The sequence below is a fragment of the Carlito syrichta genome, unplaced genomic scaffold (assembly GCF_000164805.1).
Source record: "Carlito syrichta isolate Samal-C Ts95f unplaced genomic scaffold, Tarsius_syrichta-2.0.1 Scaffold123662, whole genome shotgun sequence".
In the NCBI taxonomy this organism is placed as follows: domain Eukaryota; kingdom Metazoa; phylum Chordata; class Mammalia; order Primates; family Tarsiidae; genus Carlito; species Carlito syrichta.
The window spans coordinates 390,909-413,276 of NW_007067758.1; the positions used below are offsets into that span (position 1 = coordinate 390,909).

A 22,368-nucleotide genomic window follows, 5' to 3' on the forward strand; every position below is an offset into this window, starting at 1 on the left:
AATAGAAATGGTCCCTGCTGTCATGGAGTTCACAGTTTAGCAAAAGATACACGGTTGTTCTTATTATAGTCGCTAAGCAAGTAACAAGACACAGCATTAGAACATGTAATTAGAGGATAAGACACAGGTCTTATAAATTGCCTAATAGCTGTAGCTAGTAGCTTTATCATATAAACTCAATAGGTCAACTAGAGTCCTACAAATGAGCTAGTGAACACTTTGGAAAACAGACCACTCTGCAAAGAGTTGCACTCAAAGCCTGTGTATGTTGGTCTCACTGATACTTCAGAGCCACGAAATGGATACACCTAGTTCTGGAGAAAGGGCTAAAGGAAAAGCAGTGTCACGATCACACTACCATAGCCTTGACTTGCTGGGCTCAGGCGAACAATCCTTCTGCCTCAGCCTTCTATGTAGCTGGGACCACAGGCATGTGTCACCACGTCTGGTTATTTTTTTTTTAATTGTGCAGTGGTACAGTGTCAAGTGAACTCAGCCTAAACAGGAGAGCTGGATTCTGGCCCTAGGCAGCCCCTGAATGGCCATGTGACTAGGAAACTCCCCTTGGCCTCTCTCTGGATCTGTTCCCCTATCTGTGAAACTGGTTGGGCTCTATAATCTCATCCACTTCTGCCATTCTATGAGTCAATAAATACAGAATGGAGAAACGTTTAAATAAATTCGGCTACTATGGCCATGAGACGACCATCAACAAACAATTTGAAAATCTAGTAAGCTGAAAGACTAGATCCTGCCTTGGAATCATTCCAGAAGGTGGGGTTTCTAAACATCGGCCATAACTTGGGGATCCAGGCCTTAACGATGCACTACTTGATGTTCTGATAATGTTGGTTTTCAATGACTAATGGGGGGTATGACTGGATTCCAAGTATTTCCAGTTCTCTCCCTTTTGGGCAGAATTGTTTTTTCTGGTCTTCTGTGGACTACGGCAGTCATGTGACTAATTCTGGCCAGTGAGTTGGGAACGAGAATAATTATATCAGGACTAGGCAAGCATGCTTAAGAACTAAGGCCAGACTCTTCATAGAGCTCTCTTTTCCTCCCACATGGTGACTCACAATGTCCAAGAGGATGACTGTTTTGCCTCATTTGTCCGTGAATGACTGAAGTGAGCAGAGTTCTCTGCTATTTCATGATGAGCATATAAGGTGAGTAAAAAATAAATCTCTGTGTATTAAGACTTTGCGATTTGTGACTGCAGCATGATCCAACCTATTCTCTTTTTTTAGATTTTTTGTTATTATAAAGATGTGGGGTAGAATTCAGGGTTAGGTATATAAACATTGATTATGCAGGTACCCTCGTTGATGAGGTATGCTCCTCCCTCCCCTAGCAGTTTCCCTCAACTGCCCATCCCATTCCTTTCCCCTGACAGTTTCCCATTACTGCCAAACGTTTTCTTATACTATTATAATTGTTCAAGGTCCACTTATGAGTGAGAACATATGGAACTCTGTTCTTTGTTTCTGTGATAGATCACTGAGTATGATCGACTCCAAATCCATCCAAGTTGCTGCAAAGTCCATATGTTTGCCCTTCTTTGTGACTGCATAATATTCCATTGTGTATATGTACCACATTTTCTTTATCCAGTCCAGCTTCGATGGGCAGCATGGTTGGTTCCATGTTTTTGCTATTGTGAATAGAGCTGCAACTAACATACGTGTGCAGGTATCTTTTTTTTGTAGAATGATTTGAATTCCTCTGGGTATATTCCCAATAGGAGAATTGCTGGGTCATATGAAAGGTCAGTTTCCAGTTCTTTCAGAAATTGCCACACTGTCTTCCAAAGAGGTTGCACTTGTTTGCATTCCCACGAGCAATGTAGAAGCATTCCTTTTCCCCCACATCCTCACCAGCATCTGTTGTTTGTTTTATTAATGATGGCCATTCTTAGTGGGGTTAGGTGGTCTCTCCCAACCTATTCTTACTGATAGATTGCTTCAGATGAATGTTCTGCTTATGTAACAGTGTCTCAAAATCTAGACTGGAACGGTGTGCTAAATTGCTTTTCATTTTTTTAAAATCTGACTTCCTTCCACCTGACTTGACACTCCTACATTGCCACGACAAAGGATGCCAGACACCATTCACATCATCCTCCTGAAAGTGTCATTCCCGTGGAATGCCATGTGACCGGCCACACAGTACTCTGGATTTATAACAGTGTAGGCGAAATACATTCATTCCACTTACCGTTTCTACTTCACTCCTGTTCAGGTTAATGGAGATAATCCTTTGTATTTGCAAAGTATTTAATAGTTTTCAAAATTCTTGCACTCAACAGATATTACATCATTTATAAAATACTCACAATTCTATAAGGCAGATGGTATTGTAGGCTTCAGTTTACAACCAAGGGATCTGAGAGCCACACGGCTTGAGGGACTACCTGAGGTGGCCCGTTAGTAAGTGACAAGGCTCTGACTCTTACTCTTATCTCATGTTGGGGGCTTAATTCTACGTGCCACACTCCATTTAGCACTTAACTCCGAACAGAAGTCTCTTTTTGCTTCCATCAGGCCCAGTCGTGCCTCCCTAAAGTGAGGGAACATCACACCAACCGGCAACTCATCGTTATCAGTTTTTGGCAATCTGATTTTTTTCAGAAGGAAGTACTAGTGGCAGAAACTTTCTACCATGAACCCCTAGGGCGGTGGAGTCACTCTGGTCAGCGGATCTAGAAGAAAATGCCATCCCCTGGGCTTGATAAACTGGAAGCCAGTTATCTGGCAGCCCTGAGCGCCTGGCAGCCTACCTTGGTTCTCAGTCCAGCCCTGATGCTGGAGAGGCTGACAGGCCTGTGCTGCTTGTAACCCCACACTCTGGGGTTGGCAAAAGAGCCACTTTTGAATTGACAGTGAGCTCCACTTATGGAGATGACCCTACGGTGACTTCCAGTTCCTCTCCCGAAGAGTTCATGGGCTAGTCCTCTCCTCGGGCAGTGGCATTGTCTTTTTCTTTTCCTTCTTTTTTCCTCCTTGTGCACCTTCTTATAAGTTTTTGGTTTAGTTGAGGAAATCAGTCTCCCTTCTTTTTCTTCTTTTTTTCCTTTGAGTTGGAATCCCAGTCAACCACCCAGGCTGAAGTGCAATGTCACCATCACAGCTACCACAGCCTTGACTTGCTGGGCTCAGGCAAATGCTCCTTCTGCCTCAGTCTTCCAAGTAGCTGGGACCACAGGTGTGTACCACCGCGTCTGGTTAATTTTTTTTTTAATTATAGAGCCGAGGTCTAGCCACGTTGTCCAGGCTGGTAGTGAACTCCTAGGCTCAGACAATCCTCTCGCCTCGGCCTCCCAAGTGCTGGGATTACAGGCATGAGCTATCGTGCCCAGCCCGGTTTCCTTTCTTGAATCGGCTCTTAGTGAATACATTCCCTCTATCTTCTGTGTCACCGACACCTGAGATCTCAGCTGAGCTGAGCCAAAAGGACTCAAGGGCCCAGGCAGAAAATTCCCACCATAAAGGGACTTCAGAGGTGGTAACAAAGACCACTCCCTTCTCTCCCTAATTAACACACTACACACAGATGAAAACACACATCAGAATTGACCTGTGTAGGCTGAGTTTCCAAAGCTCTTCCATGCACCTTTGCCATGATATCACACCCATCCATGGAGGTGAGGTGGCACCAGGGGCTCTGTGCCTCTCCCCACTTCACTGCAGAAGGTACACCAGCCAAAAACAGACAGAAGACCCCCCCCCCCGCCTCTCTGGGATATGCCAGCGAGACCCCAGCACCCATGGAGTCCCCATCGCCCTCTCCTGAGATCTGCACGATTGACAGCCATTTCCCTCCCAGTATGTCTGATGTGTCTGACTCTTTCCAAGAACTTTCTTCTACCTCAGAGGATCTGATCCTTGCTCACAGTGGGAAGGAGTAGATTTCAGGATGTCCTCCCGGAGGGCCGCTGTCTCATTCCTCTCACTCGGGTAGAGTTTTGAGAGGAAATTCAAGGAAGAAAGTTATTGGTAGAAGAACGTTCTTGGGAAGAATCAGTCATTAAGTGAACAGAGACAAAGAACTGAATACCACATCTTCTTACTCATAAGCAAGCCCTGAACACTAGTCACATTAGCACAAAGGTGGGACTGGTTATTGCAGAGAACTGCTAGGAGAGGGAGATGTGAAGAGAGGGGGGTACATGACAACACACTGGGTACCAGGTCTGCTACCAAGGGAATGGAGGGCCAGTTAGAAGCCCAAACTTCACCCGAATGCAGCCTACTTATGTTGCAAACTCTTACTCATACACCACCGTTCTAAAAAAAAAATCTCTCAAGGCATCCACTCGTGGCTGGAAAAAGAAGACGGTAAAGGGGCAGAAGAGAAGCTTCCTAAAGTGTTCTGGTTTTGCCTTTTTGTGGTTGTTTCCATTCTAGTCTCCTTTGGCTTCAAGGCTCCCAAAGCTAGGATTAGGATACAGAATTGCTTGCAGTAGTGGCCACAGATAGACTTAAAGAGTCTTATCCTAAGGAGCTTTGTCATCTCGGGACTCCATCTCCAATCCAGCTGATCAGGTAAGCTCTATGACACACTCTCAGGGCATGGTGGATACTTCTTCAGTGCTTTTTCACACACGTGACTCCACGTAGATTTGCAAGATCATCTGATCAATGTCTTTCTCCCTCACCAGACTAAGCTTCACAAGGTCAGAGACCACGGAGTTTTCCCTCACCTGGCAAAGAGTAGGCTTTCGATAGGTGTTTGTTGAAGGAATGAATTCATCTTTACCGCTGACACAGTAACAGAGAATGAGCTTCAGCTATGGCAAGAAGGATTAGCTCAGAGCTAGCCCTGGAGCTGCACTGGCTGGTATTAAATCCTGGCTCTGTCACTTACTTCCCATGAGACCTTAGGCAAACATCTGTCTCCCCCTCATATACAGCTCTAAACAGCAATGGCAAGTAGTATCTACTCCCCAAGATTGCCTTGAGGGGTAAATGAGATAATACATGCACCACACTTAAAAGTCTGGCAAATACGAATGCGTAGCAAACATCAGCTAACTGCAGTCTGCTTGCAGATGGTGGGTGACGGAGGGAGAAGTTTCGATGTGGGCCTTTGTAAGACACAGGAGGAAGAAATGTTCTATGCCTTGTCCAAGGAGGCAGTCTTGAGAGTTCAGAAAAGATTTTATCATTGCAGTATAATCGTTAAACAAAGGTGCTGGCTCTATCTAGAGATAGGGGGTTTACAACTAGAGACAACGTGGACATGGTCACTGTCATAGTGAGATTGTTCGAGGAATCAGAATGAAAGCCATGGGCACCGTTGGCAATGGATAACTGACCACAAGTGTCTAGGATCAAAAGGGATAAGTCAGGCCTCCCCGTAACAGCCTAGATCAGTTAGGAAAAATATCCTTTGGTAGAGGCCTGGTATGTCACCCATGAGCCACTTTAGTCTCAGAGCCCTTCCAGCAAAGGAGAGCCCAGGTAAAGTACAGAGGCTTGAAGGACATACCTGGCAGCCAGTGCACTTCAGCCTAAATCCCAGGTAAGCCATGACTGGCCATATAGCGTCTGTCTGCCCAGCTTAACCAGAAGACTCCTCATACTTACTGGGTCAGAACCTGCGGGGAGATAACCCAGTAATCTGGATTTTTGGAAGCATTCCAGGTGATTCTTATCCATACTGAAATTTGAGAACACTGCCATTGTTGGACTCTGAGACACCTTGCAACTTGGACAGTCTCTGATTCTATGGCCATCTGGTCGGATGAACTCTCGAGTCCACTTCATGTGGACAGACCCACTGGGCTGCTTACCGAGGCTGAAGCTATTTCTCAGATGTGGAGACAACAGGAAAACAGATGCCTCAGAGCTCTCTCCACTCTCGGCCCCCTATGCCCACACACCACGCTCACACCTGTCCTAGGGTGTCACTTGGGCCTGGAGTTGTGGGCACCGGCACCACCTTTCCTGGAAAAAGTAACCCTGTCTTTTCCAGAAACCCTGACTACCTTCAAGGGAAAAAAACAAAATCGCGACATCCCACCTGCCCTTCACGAGCAAGCAACTTTCCAGCGAAAAGGCAAGCAAGATAGTATGGAATATGTGATTTTTAAAACAAGGCATTTAAAATTTTTAAAACAAGAGGCATCAGCCGGGCATGGTGTCTCATGCCTATAATCCTAGCACTTTGGGAAACCAAACCAGGAGGATTGCTTGAGCCCAGGAGTTTGAGACTAGCCTAAGCAACATAGCAAGAACTCGACTCTAAAAAAAAAAAAAAATTTTAAGCAGTATCTAGACATGATGGTATACACCTGGAGTTTCAGCTACTCGGGAGGCTGAGGAGGAAGGATCGCCTGAGCCCAGGAGGTCGAGTCTGTAGTGAGCTGTGATCCTGCCGCTGCACCCCAGCCTGGGCAACAAACTCTGATTCAAAAAAAAAAAAAAAGAGAGGTATCATCTTCTCATCTTCCCCAGAATGGGGCAGGAGAAATAAATTATAATCTAAAACATCGAGCTGCTTCCATAATGACTAGCAGCATTTTTAGTAAGCAAGTGAAGAGGTGGCACCTCCCTGCGATGGCAGCACATGGGCAGGCTGCGAAAAATGTGCTAGTCCGGATCTGCTGAGGCTCACGTGGCCAGACAACTGTGGATGGACATGGCTGTGGCCCCCTGGCTTGGGGCAGTCAGGCCACGGGCCTAGTGGGAGCTGGGCAGAGCACTAGGAAGGCCAATTTGGGGAGGCCACCAGCAGCTGTGCCGAAAGGGAGGTGAGCAGAGGGGAGGGGAATCATTCCAGGCAGAGCAGCAGACGGGGAGGTGAACCTCGTCTCTGGTTTTCCTGCTTCGGCTCTCCCACATCTAATCTCACCAGTCTTCTTAAAAATGCTGCTTTCATGGGGTTGATTTCCCTCTCTTCTTCTTATCTATTGTTACTGTTCTCTTATTTTTTGAGTCGGAGTCACTCTGCTGCCCAGGCTGGGGCCCAGGGGCAGGCTCACAGTCACCGCTGCCTCAGCCTGCTGGGCTCAGGCCATCCTTCCATCTCAGCCTTCCAGGTAGCTGGAATTACAGCCGTACACCATCGCACCCAGCTAATTTTTTATTGTAGAGACGGGGATCTCACCAAGTTGCCCAGACTGGTCTCAAACCCCTGGGCTCAGTCCTCTTGCTTCTGCCTCCCAAAGTGCTGGGATTACAGGTATGAGCCACTGTGCCCAGTTTTTTTTTTTTTTTTTTTGAGAGATAAGGCCTGGCTCTGTCACCCAGGTTGGAGTACAGTGGCATGATTATAGCTCACCACAACCTCGAATTCCTGGACTCAAGCAATCCTCCCACCTCAGTTTCCCAAGTAGCTGGGGCTACAGGCTCCCACTACCACACCCCACTTTTTTTTTTTGGTAGAGATGGGGGTCTCATTATGTTTCCTCAGCTAGCCTCAAACTCCTGGCCTCCAGCAAGCCTCCTGCCTCAGCTAGGATTGCAGATGTGAGCCACCACATCTGGCCCAAATTCCCTTCTTGAAACTGCCACCACTACCTTCCCCTAAAGTATAGCGTTGGTTCCAAATTCTTCAGTCTGCTTTTCAAAACCTACCACAACCCTGCCTTAACTTGTCTTCCAAAATCTGGCTCTCACAGTTCCCAACCCCCTCAAATGCCCACAAACCTTCTGCGGAAGCAACAAAAGCCCCTCGCTCTGTTCCCAGTGTTACCCATATACCCATCTCCAAGCTTTGGCTGCTGTGGTGTCTCCTTCCTGTTACTGGGCTGCACCTTCCCTGTCCAGGCCCCTCCTCTGCACCCACCCAAATCCCACTTTTGCCAAAAGGGGCACCCTCACTGCTTTGCCCTGACCACACATGAACGCAGGTCTCCACTTTCCCAGGGTCCACTCTTACCAGCTGGCTGGGCAGAAAGAGACACACAGTCTGGAGGCAGAGACCCTGGGTTCAAATCCAGTTCTGCCAATGACAAACTGTGTGGCTTGGGGTGCTTCATCACCTTCTCTGAAATTCAGTGACCGGGCAACCTAGCAAGTTATTCCAGGGATCGGGGATAATGTATAGACAATGTCTCCTACCTACCATGCGTGGCATACAGCAGGTGCTTAGCAAGTGGTAGCTAGCAGTACCAGTAGCACTTACTACCTTGAATTCTTAAATCTTTTTTTTTTTTTTTGAGTTGAAGTCTCACTCTGTCGCCCAGACTGGAGTGCAGCGGCCACTCCCGGCCACCGCAGCCTCGACCTGCTGGGCTCCGGCGATCCTTCCGCCTCAGCCTTCTGAGTAGCCGGAATTACAGGCGCGCGTTACCATGCCCGGCTGATTTTTTTATTTACTGTAGAGATGAGGTCTTGCCAAGTTGCCCAGGCGGGTCTCGAACCCGCAGGCTCAGGCAATCCACTCACCTCAGCCTCCCAAAGCGCAGGATTACAGGCTGAGCCACCAAGCCCGACTGAATTCTTAAATCTAAATCTCTTCACCTGTGTAGGAGTTGATGCCCCGCTTTGACTCTACTGTCTTCACCTCCCAAGGCCCCATACACAGCACTAAGCTAACTTCTGGTTTCTTAGAAGGGGCCCAGGAGATATTTTCTGGGGTCTCTAGGTGTTGATGCTCTAAATTTACTGGATTTTCTTTCTTTCTTTTTTTGTAGCAAGACAAGATCTCTCTGGGTTGCCTAGACTGGTTTCAAACTCCTAGGCTCAAGCAGTCCTCTCGCCTTGGCCTCCCAAAGTGCTGGGATTACAGGCCTGAGCCATCACACTTAGTCAGTGGACCGCATTTTCTTAAGTTAAAAAAAAGAAAAAGAAAAAATGACAAGGCCTGAGACCTGCTTTGCACCCAACTGACAAACCAGCTTCACTGAGCTCAGAGGCAAACCCAAATAAGAGTCACGAGAGGAAGTCAACTAGCGTCCCCGCGAGGGCAAGCCCCTGAGAGCTGCAGTCTCCATCCAAAAGTCGAGGCTTTCTCTGGCGAGCTGCTGAGAACACCAGTGGCTTGCTAAGGAAACCACTTGGTTGTCAAAACATATCCCGGCTTCTCCTGTCAGGGGATGTCAGCCAACATCTTGGAGAACGGAGAGCAAGCTCTCGGGAGTTCAGTACTGATAAAAGACTTGCAAATGTCACGTAGGCCCAAGGGGTGGAAGCCAGTGTGGATGGAAACTGCCTCTATTTCAAAGCAATGGAAAATTGCTGTGCCTTCTTTTGTTCTCAAGACCCAGGGTCCCATTACTGCTTTACTCCATCCTAGGTACACCACCTGTCTGTTCTGACAGATTCACGAACGCGTATTTATCCCACTTCACTGTGTGTGCAGAACTCTGAGGGCAATCAAGAAAGATAACAGAAGAAAACACAGCCTCGGTCCTCAAGAAACAACGGACAATCTAGTTGTTGTATTAGATCGGCACCACTCCAAAACCAGCTCACGCTGGCCTTCATTCAGTAGTCAATAAGCATTTATTAAACACCACTGTATGCTTGGAATACAGAGAGTGAACAAGCCAGACAAGGTCCTGGTCCTCATGGAGCTTATATTTTAGTAGGAGAAAGAGGCAAGAAACAAGTAAATAATATAAACTCAGAAATGGGTAGGTGCTATGAAGTAAGCAGGGTATTGAGATGGAGATGGGTCTGTAGGGGTTGAGCAAGCCTTTCTGAAGTGGTAGGAACAACCCGAAGAAAGTGGTCAGGGATAAGGTCTGACCATTAAATTCGTGAACTCATCCTAGAAAAAATGCTACATACCTCATTGCTGAATATTACTACAATCACCTTCAGGGTACCCTTCTTGGGAAACTCTGCACTGATACCAGAGCCTAGTCCACCCGTCACAGCAATCTTTGAACTATTTTCCTGGAATGGCCATCAGAGCTGTCATCAAGAGAATGTTGAAGTTTGAACGAGAGAAATGAACAAACATTAAATTTCTTGTAATCTTGGCAAGCGTGGAAGTGAAATCAGGGGCATGTGAGTCCAAGTTTATGGGAATAATGCCATGAAGAAAATGGCAGCACACACATGGATTAAACATTTTTCCGAGGGCAGAGAACGTGTCACTGATGAAGAGAGGTCGGGACGGCCAATAACAAGCAGAACCAGTGAAAACACGACAAAAATTTGTCGAATTGTACATCCAAATCATCGGCTGACTGTTGAGAAGCATGGCAGACCAAAGACACATCAACAGGGAAACAATTCGGAAAACCTTAACTGAAAATCTCGACTTGAGAAAGCTGTGTGCAAACATGGTTCCCAAAGAGCTCTTGCATCATGACTATGCGCCCGGTCACACAGCTCTGTGCGGTAACTTTTAGCAATAAACAAATAACTGTATTGGAACGCCCTCCCTACTCACCTGGCCCCCAGGGGCTTTTTTCTTTACCCAAAGATAAAGGAAGTATCGAAAGGAAGACATTTTGATGACCTTCAGAACATCAAGAGTGATACGATGACAGCACCGATGGCCATTCCAGACAAAGAGTTTTACAATTGCTTTGGCAGATGGACTAGGCATGGCCTTGGTGCATAGCTTTCAAAGGGGAGTTGATATTCGGCAATGAGTCACGTAGCACTTTTTCTAGGATGAGCTCATGAACTTAATTGTCGGGCCTCATACTGCAGTGATGAAGTCTCGCCAGGTTGCCCAGGCTGGTCTTGCTTCCATCTCCCAAAGTGCTGGGATTACAGGCATGAGCCACCACACCCAATTACTCACCATTTTCTACATGCTAGGCAAGGTACTAAGTACATGCCACGCAACTGCAGGATTCCCTTTCATTTCTCCCTCCCTCCAGACCCATCTCAAACACAACTTCTCCATGGAGAATGCTCTTTTTATATCGTCTCCCACACCTGACCCTTGTCTTCCTCTGAGCACCCAAACCTTGCACCTCCCTCTTGATTCCGATATCTGTTTTGGTCAATGTATACACTAGTCTGGGCTGCTGGGTTGTTTGTGGCCAAGTGATTCCCTCTAGTTCATCTTCTTACGTTTTGTAGCTGTAGCGTAGCCCCTGAGAGGTCTGCTCAGTCAACATGGCTGATTAATTTTGATGACGCTCCCATTTGGAAAGGGCAGGGCTTGCTCTAGGTTTTTTTCTGGAGCTTTACATAATAGCGACAGCAACTGTCCTGACGAATATCTGTGGTGTGTTACATTAGTCCCAAGACAAGACAGGCCCTATTATTATATTATGATCCCTATTTTAGAGTAGGCCATTTAGAAAGGTATCACTTGTATTTGGTCACATAACTAATACATGAAAAAAATCAGGATTTGAACTCAGATCTATCCGCCTCCAAACCTCACTGCTAGACTCACTCCACACCTCTTCTCGAGTCGGAGTCTCACTCTGTCACCTGGGCTGGAGTGCAGTGGCAAGACCACGGTGATCACGGCTCACAACAGCCTCGGCCTCCGGGGCTCAGGGGATCCTTCCATCTCAGCATCTCTAGGGGCTGGGATTGCGGCATGTGCAATCACACCTGGCTAATTTTTTCTTTCTTTCTTTCTTTTTTAGAGATGCGGTCTTGCTATGTTGCACGGGCTGGACTCAAGCAATCCTCCAGCTCCCAGACTCAAGCAATCCTCCCGTCTCAGCCTCTTAAAATGCTGAGATGACAGGCGTGAACCACCGCGCCCGCCTCCAAAGTTCCTCCCAGTTTTCTGCTCTACTCTCGGCCCCTGTATCCCAGGTCTTCTGTCTTCTCCCTCCTGGGGCGCAGCTCGCTCTGCAGACTCTCTGTGAAGGCCCTCGGGTTCCCACTCCCCGTAACGCACTGCCAAGCTCTGCCCATACCCTCCCACCACCCCTCTTCTTAAACTCCCACATCCTAGAGTGTGAGACTACAGTTAGTTGTGTTGATTTAATGAGCTCACACCAAAGTCTGGGTGACTATGGGCCCCTTAAACGTCGACAAGAACTTTGCCCCTTGAAAAAGAGGGCATGCGTTAACCCTACAAACTGAATGCGCTGCCAAAGAAGAATTCCAAAATGTTTTGAGTAAAGGCAACATTTTCGACTGCATGCATAGCCTCCTCCAAGATGGCCCCTTTGATCACTCGTTCATCTGTATGTCTGAAGATTCGTGTACACGCACATTTGCTTTAAAAAAAATCTGATGAGCTTATGGTCAGACCTTATCCACATACTCTCTATCATACAATTTAACAGTCTCATGAATGTACGTTTTCCACAAGGACCGTCATCATTGTTTCTTCCTTTCAGGCTAATTGCTTCCATCTCTGAATATTGTTCACACTGCAAACCTTCTGCCGCCCACACCATGAGGGTGGACAGGCCCGGCATCAGTGATGAGTGATCATTAATTCACTGCAGAGACATAATCCTCAACTTTGCCTTCTAGGTGTTTTCCCAGAAAATACTCAAAGTAGCAGACGCCGCTGGAGGTGGCATCAGAGCAGCCCCCTTCAAAGCTGCAGAACAAAGACCTCTGTCTGCCGCTGGAAAATTCCAGGCTCTACTCAGACTCAGGTCTGCCCTGGTGGCCACCAGCTGCCAGCATCTGGAATCCATTTCCCACTCCAAAAAGCCACCCAGACAGAACTGACTTTACCCATGATTGGGCCCCATGATGTGGTCAAGCAAGCCAGGGATGGACCCTCTGCTGAGAGCAGGGGACGTGGGGGATGGCGTGAAGCCTAGATTATCCAAAAAGAAGGGTAAGCCTGAGCTGAGGGCACCAGGGCATCAAATTTTTGAAATAACTTGACCTCTGATATTTCAGTAAAAGCACTAAGGAAAACATTATAACTTTGGCAAATCTTCTTAATGCGTGTTTTATTCCGTTTTTATTTTTAATTACATATAGGGGAACATCATCTTCTTTTCAAGACTTCTAAAGGTTTTACCCTATCCTGGGCCAGGGATTGGAGAAGTGTATTTTTTTGGACTGAGGTTGAAGACGCAGATTTAAATGCCACACGAGGCCCCCAAGTATCATATGTGTGCCTAAATCTCAGCATCTAGCACAGATCATGGCATACGGGAGCTCAGAATATGCATGGCAGCCTGGTTGAGCTTGGTCTTGCAGGCACCACTTGCTGCTAGTATTATTGTCTGCTAACCTCACCACCCAGGGATCCCCCCGAAAATGACAACAAAGCAGAAGATAACGGAGGACAGACACCACCCCTACTATTCACTGTCTCCTCTTAAGTGACTGATTCATCTTCCAAACTGGGACATCTTGGGAGGAAGAGGCATGAAGGGTCCCAAATAATAAGACTTCATTGATCAACAATCAGTATACCTGGTTGCCCTTGGCAGACCAGGCATGCCAGGGGAGACCCCAAAAAACTCGGAATTATCTTTTGGAGGGCAGGGCCCCTGTAGCGTGGGCTTCCTCCCCTAGGTCAGTGTTCTAGGAAGTCATCGACATCGGTGTACCAGCTAGCATTGGTTGTGAGAGGCTGCATTCAGCTTCAGTGAAAGAAAAATCTTTTTTTGGAGATTCTTTCACAGCATCTGTCCATGTCACGACGGGTGGTTTATGAGCACACCTGCCCACATCATGCTAAGTGCTCTGCAGTTTTTGACCTCAAACGCATGACCCTTGTGCACCACCCGCCCTATTGACTCAATCTCACCCGAATGGTTACTTTTTGTTTCCCCCAGATGAAAAAGCTCCTCAAACGGAAACGTTTTACTGATGTGGAAGAGGTGAAACAAAAGATGGCAGAAGTGCCAAGAGGCATCACAACGGACAACTTCAAAGCCATTTTGAGCAGTGGGAAAAGCATCTCAATAGGCATATTGCATCAAACCAAGAGTACTTTGAAGGTAACTGAAGTTTCAACAGGTAGGAGTAAATACACAATTTTTTATGAATGAATTCCAGGCTTTTTGGGGTTCCCCTCTGCATGATCACTCCATCCCTCACCAATAATTTCTCCCCCCGAGGATGTACTTCTCCAGTCTTCCAGCTCTACCTCTCAGCCTATCTCCTCTTCCCTTCCCACCCTACAACTCTGTCTTGGTCTTTGAAACACCCCCTTGTAATCCTTGCCCATAGGCTTCTCCTTCTCCTTAATTCTTTCTTCAATTGCCTAAGTGCGGTCTGTTTAAAAAATGCATGTGTGATTGCAGTAATGGAAAGTTTAATCTTCTGAGGAAGAAAGCAAGCAAACATGCATGGGTGTCTCGTGTACATTTCCTGCAATTGGCAAGAATGACTGGGAGCTACCCATTCAGGTTGGAGGCATCTCAGTTGTTTATACTACACGCCAAAGGGACAGCTGTTTAGACTCTTTGGCGCAAAGCTGCTGCATAAATCTTCAGTTTTATAATAGCAGTAATTTGGAAATTTATAATAAACATTACATTGCAGTAGTGTCACATTACTCAGAAATTCCTAAGTGTAGGTCTCATATTGGAACACAATTTATAGGATTTCCAAACAATGAAGCCAAAGACTCCTAAAAGTAGCCTGGTTCCAGGAGACCAATTACTATAAAACTGAAGACTTAAGAAAAAAAGAGTCAAAGCTAGTTTTTTTAACAAATACAGACTCAAGATTCTATAGATCACTATTGGCATTTTACTGTATTGGAGCACTTGGACTCAATCTGTGTCAAAGTCCATGTATAAGTGGACAGCTTACGCCTGTGGTCCCAGCATCTTGGGAGGCTGAGATGGGAGGATTACTTGAAGCCAAGAGGTCGAGACCAGCCTGAGCAACACAGTGAGATTCCGTCTCTACAAATAACTAGCTGGGCATGATGGTGTACCTGTAGTCCTCAGTTACCAGGAGACTGAGGCAGGAGGATCGCTTAAGCCCCGGAGTTTGTTCAAAGGCTGCAGTGAGCTATGATTGTGCCACTGCAGTTCAGCTTGGGCAACAGAGCGAGATCCTGTCTTTAAAGAAAAAAAAGCCCATGTACAAAAAGCCAAAAGAGTCACAGTGAGTCAGTCACAAGACATGTCCTGCTGAGTAGGCCAGCTAGCAACATAGGAGATAAGACATGGCACAAATAACTAATTCCAAGGGTAAAGTGACGACTGACATGAGAGGACTGGGGGAGGAGGGGTTAAGAGGAGGGTCCACAGGACAGGAGACTGGGAAAATACTAAACCCCAGCTCTGTGTGACATTCCCTTCACACTGCTTCTGAAGATCCCTCTTTCGGGAATCCTGGTTCCGATAACTCCACTGGTCTTAGGTCAGTGCCTCAAAGCTTTAAGCACAATTATATTTCTCTGGAACGTCTGGGGGGTTTTCTGAGCGCAGAATCTGTCTTGTTCCCATCCCGACCACGGTACCTAGGGCTGACGGGCTTGTCCAGCAGATCCGAAACACCTATAGGAGGCAGACATGGCTTCTTCAGTGCACAGAATGTTCCCCACGAGAGGTGAAGGAGAGCCTAGTGAGAGGGGCACTGAGCAAGTCCCTTCGGTGGCCTGTGCGATCTCCAGGTCCTGCACAGCCTCTGCCTCTCCCCTTCTCCCAAAGGCAGGGCGGCACGTGGAGAGGAGAGCCAGTGCCCATCAGAGAGTTGCCAGAAGGAAGGAGTGGTGTGGACAGGATGAAGGGGACACCCCCTGGCCTTCAGAGTTCCCCAGTCCTGAAAGGACCTCAAAGGCGCAGGCGTGTGGAGGTCCGAGCCAAGCTTCCCACCAGGAGTAAGTGAAGCTCTCATTCTGAACGTCCAGGTGACAGACACGCCCCTTCTTGGATGTTTCGGTTCGTTCCTGTTCCTGGAACAGCTCTGAGGAGCGATGGGTCTCTGTGGCCTCTTGCTGTCCTGGCACCCTTCCCCTCAGCCTGGGGCCTGCCTCCGCAGGTACCCCAGGTGTTCATGCCTTTTATCTGGGCTCGGAATCCACTGGGGTGTTTTGTCAGTTAACCAAACAGCCAAGGGGCATCTGACAGCCTTGGCCTGCCGCCCTCAAGTGAAAGACAAGTACCCAATTCTTGCTTACAAGCTGAGGCTCATGTCGCGCCCCCCCTGGGTGAGGCAGTCCAGCTGAATCTTTTGGGGTGTGCTGCCTGTCCTCGTAGGGCCACCTTTCTGCTCCTTGGTGGCGAGTGGTCAGAGCTGGTGATGAGGTTTAACATCTGCCCAGAGCACTCCAGGGGTCCCTGACTTTCCCATCCCCCAGCTCTCCTGGAAGTCTCTGCCCTTTGCTTCTGCAGGAAAACACAGGCTCCCCCAAGAGCTCCCAGAGTCCCAGCAATCCTGCCCCCACTTTGTCCCCTTTCGTGTCTTCTTTTGCTTCATTCAAATGTCACCTCTTAGCTGGGCTCGGTGGCTCAGCCTGTCATCCCGCGCCTTTGGGAGCCCGTGGGTTCGAGACCCGCCTGGGCAGCGAGACCTCATCTCTACAATAAATCAAAAACTCAGCCGGGCATGGTAGCGCACGCCTGTAATTCCGGCTACTCGGAAGGCTGAGGCGGAAGGATCGCCGGAGCCCAGCCGGTCGAGGCTGCGGTGGCTGGGAGCGGCCACTGCACTCCAGTCTGGGCGACAGAGTGAGGCTCCAACTCCAAAAAAACAAAAACAAAAAAACCAAATATCGCCTCTTATCTAACCGTGTCCCTCTATGTAACACTTCTCTGCCCCAATGACCACACTGCTACCTCTTGATACTTTGAAGATTATCTCTTTATTCATTTGCTTACTTGATGGTTGATTTTCCCCACTAGATTGGGAACCAGTCAGAGGAGATGCCTTTCCAGTAGTTTCCAGAGCCCCGCACGGTGCCTGCCTCTCAGCAAACTTCTGTTGAATGGATGCAGGAACGCATGGATGAAGAGTAGTACTCCGAATGCTGGATTAGAAATGCTTTCATCTTCCCCCTTCGACAGCAAGGTGTCTGCTTCGAGGGCCCCATCCATTGCTGTGCTGTATTGACATCACCTAGACGGGCTTGAAATCTGCCATGAATGCAGTTGAAAGGAGTGAAACCAAATCAGAGGAGACAGGTCAGACCTCCGCAGGCAGAAGGGACACAGACAGACCGATGTGGCAGGTCGTGCCTCGGGAAGCAGGGTCGGCAGGACAGCCTAATGAGGACTGGGAGATGTCACGCAGAAGGAAGAGAGAGTGGGATGACTGAGGGAGATCTAGCCTAGGAGTTGGGGAAAACAAAGCCAAGTCTGCTCTAACTGGGGGTGTGACCTTGGGTGGGTCACCTCTCCTTTTTGGGCCTTGGCTTCTCATCTGTAAAATGAATGGGGTCAACCAGATTATTTGTATGGCTCCCTCCAGCTAAAACATCCCTTGGTGCAGCTGGATATCAGAAAATAAATGCCAGGTAAGAGGGAAGGTAGCAGCCGGGCTCGGTGGCTCAGCCTGTCATCCCGCGCCTTGGGAGGCCGAGATGAGCAGATTGCCTGAGCCCGCGGGTTCGAGACCCGCCTGGGCAACTGGGCGAGACCTCGTCTCTACAGTAAATCAAAAAATTAGCCGGGTGAGGTAGTGCGTACCTGTAGTTCCAGCTACTTGGAAGGCTGAGGCGGAAGGATGGCCCGAGCCCAGCAGGTGGAGGCTGCGGTGGCCGGGAGCGGCCACTGCACTCCAGTCTGGGCGACAGAGTGAGACTCCAACTCAAAAAAAAAGAGGGAAGGTAGCAAGCATCTTGCTCTGTCTGGAGCCCTGTGGTCTGAGTTGATTCAGTGCAGGCTGGGTCACACTGCCCCTGACCCTGGCCCGTGCACACTGTGACACGAGCGTATACCCTGTGCACACAGAGGCTAGAGGACGCCTAGCCTGGGGCCTATCAGAGAAGAACCAGGCAAGGAGGGGCAGGTGAAGGGAATCCTCTAGAAAAAGCCTAAAGGCCAGAAGGAGAAGCAGGCCCATGCCCTGGCAGTGTGGGTTCACTTCTGCCAACAGCTTGGGGGCGGGGGTACTCGCTGCCCAGAGTCCTAGGCAGAATTTCCAGTCTGGTATCTTCTTCCTCCTCTCTGGAAACAGAGCCGCGTGTACCACAGCCACGCAGAGAAATCTAATGTTCATGATGAGGTATAAATAAGCTAAATCTTCCTCACTAGGCCTCCCCTGGGCTAGGAAATGCCAGCAGGGGGTCTCCTCCACAAACCAGGGGTTGGCATTTGCAATACATGCAAGTGGAACGGAGCAAAACCAAATCGGGGGAGACAGATCAGGGCTTCACAGGCATGACTGGACACCCAGGAGGCAGGCCGCTGTGTGACTGATAAACTGATAAACGGATGTGACAGGGAGGTACGGCTCTCGAGCTGTTTACATTTTGAAGGGATTACATTTTACATGGTTATATAAGTATCTCCATAGTAGCCTCAATTTTGCCTCTTGGCCTACAAAGCCTAGAATATTTACGAACTGGCTCTTTCAGAAACTTTGGCAATCCGTGTCTTGAAATATTGCTGAGCACCCCTATCCCCGCCATTGGTAAAATAGGGGTTTCTTCCACAGTTACCGCCTTGAACTCTAAACTCCACCCTGAAATAGAATGATGGAATGATGGGGACAGGACAGGGATTCTCCTCTAACCCACTATGCCCATCTTCCTCTGCCCAGCCATGCTGCAAGGCCTCCTGAAGTTTTTCTTCTCCATCCCTGTCTTCACGGACCCTCCCACTCCAGTCCTGGTCACTTCATTTTGGCGTCCCCGAAAGGTACTGGATCCCACACTGTCTTGCACTATTTGCTTGCCTTTGGCGCTGCCCGTTTCCCCAATGAGACTGTAAGCAGCATGAGGGCAGGGGCCACATCCTAATACCTTCCTGCATGGCCCCCACTCTACCTGGGAACGTGCTGGGCCCTGGTTCGCTGTTGAGTAGGTCTGAGCAGCTGAGGCCAGTCAAGAGAGAAGAGCACGTGTCTCTCTCCCAGCATCAAACGCCACTGTACACAAACCTGCCATTTCTGGAGGGAACTTAGGGGAAGGTGTCCCCGCACCAAGGGAATCTGCGCCATTGACCACAACCCTGGGAATGCTTCTATCAGTCACTCTAGAATAATGCAAATCCAACTCTATGGAAAATTCCTCCCGGGCGGGAACTCTGTTCCATTTTCCCCTGAGTGGAATGTCCCCAGCAGGGGGAACCAAAGAGCTGGGACTTTCAAAGCAGGTAAAGAGACCTGTAATTGATCAGGGTTCATCAAGCATAAATGGCGGGTCCCAAAAGAACCCGTAATTTATTTATACAAAATGGTGTATTTATTCTTACATGTTTAAATTTCAGTCAAAGCACCTTCGAAGTACTCTCCATTTGATGCGATCCACCTATTGAGAGGCTTTTTCCACCTGCTCAGAACACTTTTTGAACTTGTCAGTGTTGAAGCCTTTTAGTGTTTCTGTTTTTTTGACTGGCCTCTTCCGCACCGGAAAAACGTTTCCCTCCGAGGACTTTTTTCATCTGGGGAAACAAAACAAAGTCACTCTGGGCAAGACCAGGTGAATAGGGAGCGCAGGGCACAGTTTTTGGCCGAGAAATTGTTGAACACTCTGCACGGAGTGGGCAGGTGTGCTCATAAATCACCCATTACGAAATGGGCAGATGCACTGACCAAATCTCCAAAAAAAAAAAAACACACACACAACACTAAAGCTGAACACAGCCTTTCACAATAATGCTAGCTGGTACACTGACGCCAATGGGTTCCTAGAACACTTATCCAGTGGGGGAAGCCTGCATTACAAAGGGACCCACCCTCTAAAAGATAATTCTGTTTTTTGGGGGGGTCCCTCAAAAAAAAAGAGAGAACCAGATGCTTCGCTGTCTTACACAAATGCACAACATCCAAGCACAACCCTGTTTTCTGGGCCTTGGTGGCCAAAGCTGGTAGATTATTAATCCAGGGATGGTTTCCTGCATGGAAGCCAAGAAGCAACATCTGGATAAAAGGCTTGGCGGGGGCCCTTGATTTAATCTCCTCAGGAAGGGAAAGGCTGTGGAAATCAATGATAGCAGAGAAGGGGCGGTGGGAGGGGCCAGGAAGGGGGTCCTTTCCTCAAGTAGCCTGGAAAAGCGCCTTGACCTTCAGGTCCTCTCCCAGCTAATCATGCCAAAAGGCAAACCAGGATGGTTGGCGTGCACGAGTGGAGACTGTTTGCAGAATCACAGCCACAGGTGCATGGATAATACGGAGAGACTGAAGGACTCTGAACTGGGGGTGCTCCTCCCAGTGCCCCAGGACAGACCCAGGATTGAAGGCTGCCACAAGGGACTGGGGTGTCAGACTGCAGGGTTCCCTCATGAACCACCTCAATCCCCTTCATAAACCTGCTCTGCGGTGTCCACCCCCATCCACATGAAAAAATAGGGAGACTCACCCTTTCATTTGCGCCACTCCGTTCCTGAGCATTTTCTATTAGATTGTGCCCGTTTGCCAGGCATTTTAATGTGTGCAGTCCAGTCTAATCAGACCAATATCTTGTCCTGTAGCTGGATTTATCTAGGTCCTCTTTGTTGCCTTAGCCTAAAAGAATTAACCCTCAAGTCAAAGTGGTGACATGTCTTATTTTTAAGGGAGCCCTAGGGGTGTCTTCCCAGTCCCGATCATTAGGTGTGTGGTCCACTACAAACATGAGCTTTAAAGACACAGAGGGCTTGGAGGTGAGACTGTAGAGAGCTGAACTCCCTGCCCTGCTTTGAGCCGGACTGTAAATCATGAATAAATAAAGTGTCTCTGTTCTCCTCCCTTTGTTTTAGCACGGAATAAAAAACAACAGAGCCCTGCCTGCACGATCCTTCTGTTTCCTCCTAAGATTTGCTGCTAGCAGTTCCTGCCTGGAAATGGCTCTGGGCATTCACAGACACTGGTCTTTCAGACGGTGTTGATCATCTGAGTTGCATCCACAATGCCCAGACTCTCACCCACCTGAAGACCCAGACACACCCTTAGAACCAGTCACTGTTGTCCTGGGGGAGGTGTGATCCTAGTCCTCCAGCCCACCCTGGTGAGGATGGAGAACAACCCGCATTTGGATTATTCAGCAGAAAAAGCAACAGCTGGGGTCCAGAGCCCCATGGTCGATAGCTAATCCCAGAGGGAGAGAAATGATTGTCAGTGGGATGCCTTCTGGGATGCCGTGCCACAAGCACCCAGTGACAGGGAACAAGGGGATTTGTTCTGAGTTGAGGGATTACTCAGGGTCCGGCCACGGTCTGCAGAAAGCAGCCTTTAACGTGAACAAGCAAATCCTCTCATCTGGCCTGTCGCTGCTGCTGTCGACCATAAAGGCACTGCCTGCTCTTCTGCCATGCCAGGGGGGACGCGAGCCCAGGCGCCCATGCCTCTGTGACACGCAAGGCAGGGCTGCTGGGGAGGTGCCTTGTAAACAGTTTTCATGGCCCTGAGAATCAGCATCATGGTTTCTCGAGCTGCTGAGAGCGACACCAAAAGATGCTTAAAGCCGGCAGACAAGGAAGACTCCAGCAGGACTGTGGGGGGCGGGTTCATGTTCCTTTTCTTCTGGGCACCCTCCACATTCCACGCTGGCTATAGGAGCTAATACCACCCTCTCACGCAGCACATCTCAGGGGTAACAGTGTCACAGACAGCCTGAGACAAACACAAGTCACCCACCATTGTCTCCGAGGCACAGAGGGAGGCCCACAAAAAGATGTCGCTGAGCAAATCCTGAGCTTTTCAAGTTTTCTGCAAGCCCAGTCAAGGCGTTTACTCTGACTCCAAAACCAAAGGCAGCCAGCAACAGACTATTTTTAAAAACTTCAAATATATATATCAGCTGTAGAAAAACTAACACTTGCCTCAACCGAGTAATCTTTTATTTCCTGGGATAAAAATAAAGAGAATACATTACAGAAGTCTTCCTCCGACATCATAAAAACGCTTTTCAAAGAAAGTTACGAGAATTGTTTAAGGCGCACAGGAAAAGTCAGATTTGCTTTCTTCCAAGACATTCCCTGCCCTAGACACAAAGCACCGATACCACATCCCAGAAAAGAGAGAGGCCTGGAGACACAGGAACCAGAACACTGTACCAGGGTCTCTGGCTCTAACATAAGTACGGCAGAAAAACCTCACTACTCTTTCTTCCATAAATACAACATATGTCTTGAAAATATATCCAAAATATCTCTATCTGAACGACAGTACAAAACCCCACTCACCAGCCATAAAAAATAATTTTTTCCCCTCTACACAAATATAATCATATGCAAAGCGAATCTGGAACGCATGGACAGGGAGAGGGGTCACAAAATCTCTTGGGACCCCGACTATTTAAAGTCATTTTGTTTGGGTGACCCCTCTGCCGGGTAGAGGAAACCGGCTGCAAGCGCATCCATCTCACAGCGCTCACCATCTCAACAGCTCTTGCGTCATGGAATGTGGTACTTTTTAAAAATAGGCGACCCTTGGTGTCACGGAAAGAAGAGGCGAAGTGGGGGGGGGGGGG

At 48.4% G+C, this 22,368-nt stretch overlaps 1 protein-coding gene across 1 annotated transcript in view; it reads right to left on the bottom strand.

Annotated features, from left to right (window-relative positions):
- Positions 1-20,771: 20,771 nt before the first annotated feature.
- The window catches only part of LOC110594680 (potassium voltage-gated channel subfamily A member 5-like), a 2,718-nt gene continuing 1,121 nt past the window's right edge, over positions 20,772-22,368 (bottom strand). The window contains exon 2 of the mRNA XM_021707737.1: positions 20,772-20,825. Coding sequence (XP_021563412.1) covers positions 20,772-20,825 — 54 coding nt within the window. The remainder of the gene's footprint in view (positions 20,826-22,368) is intronic.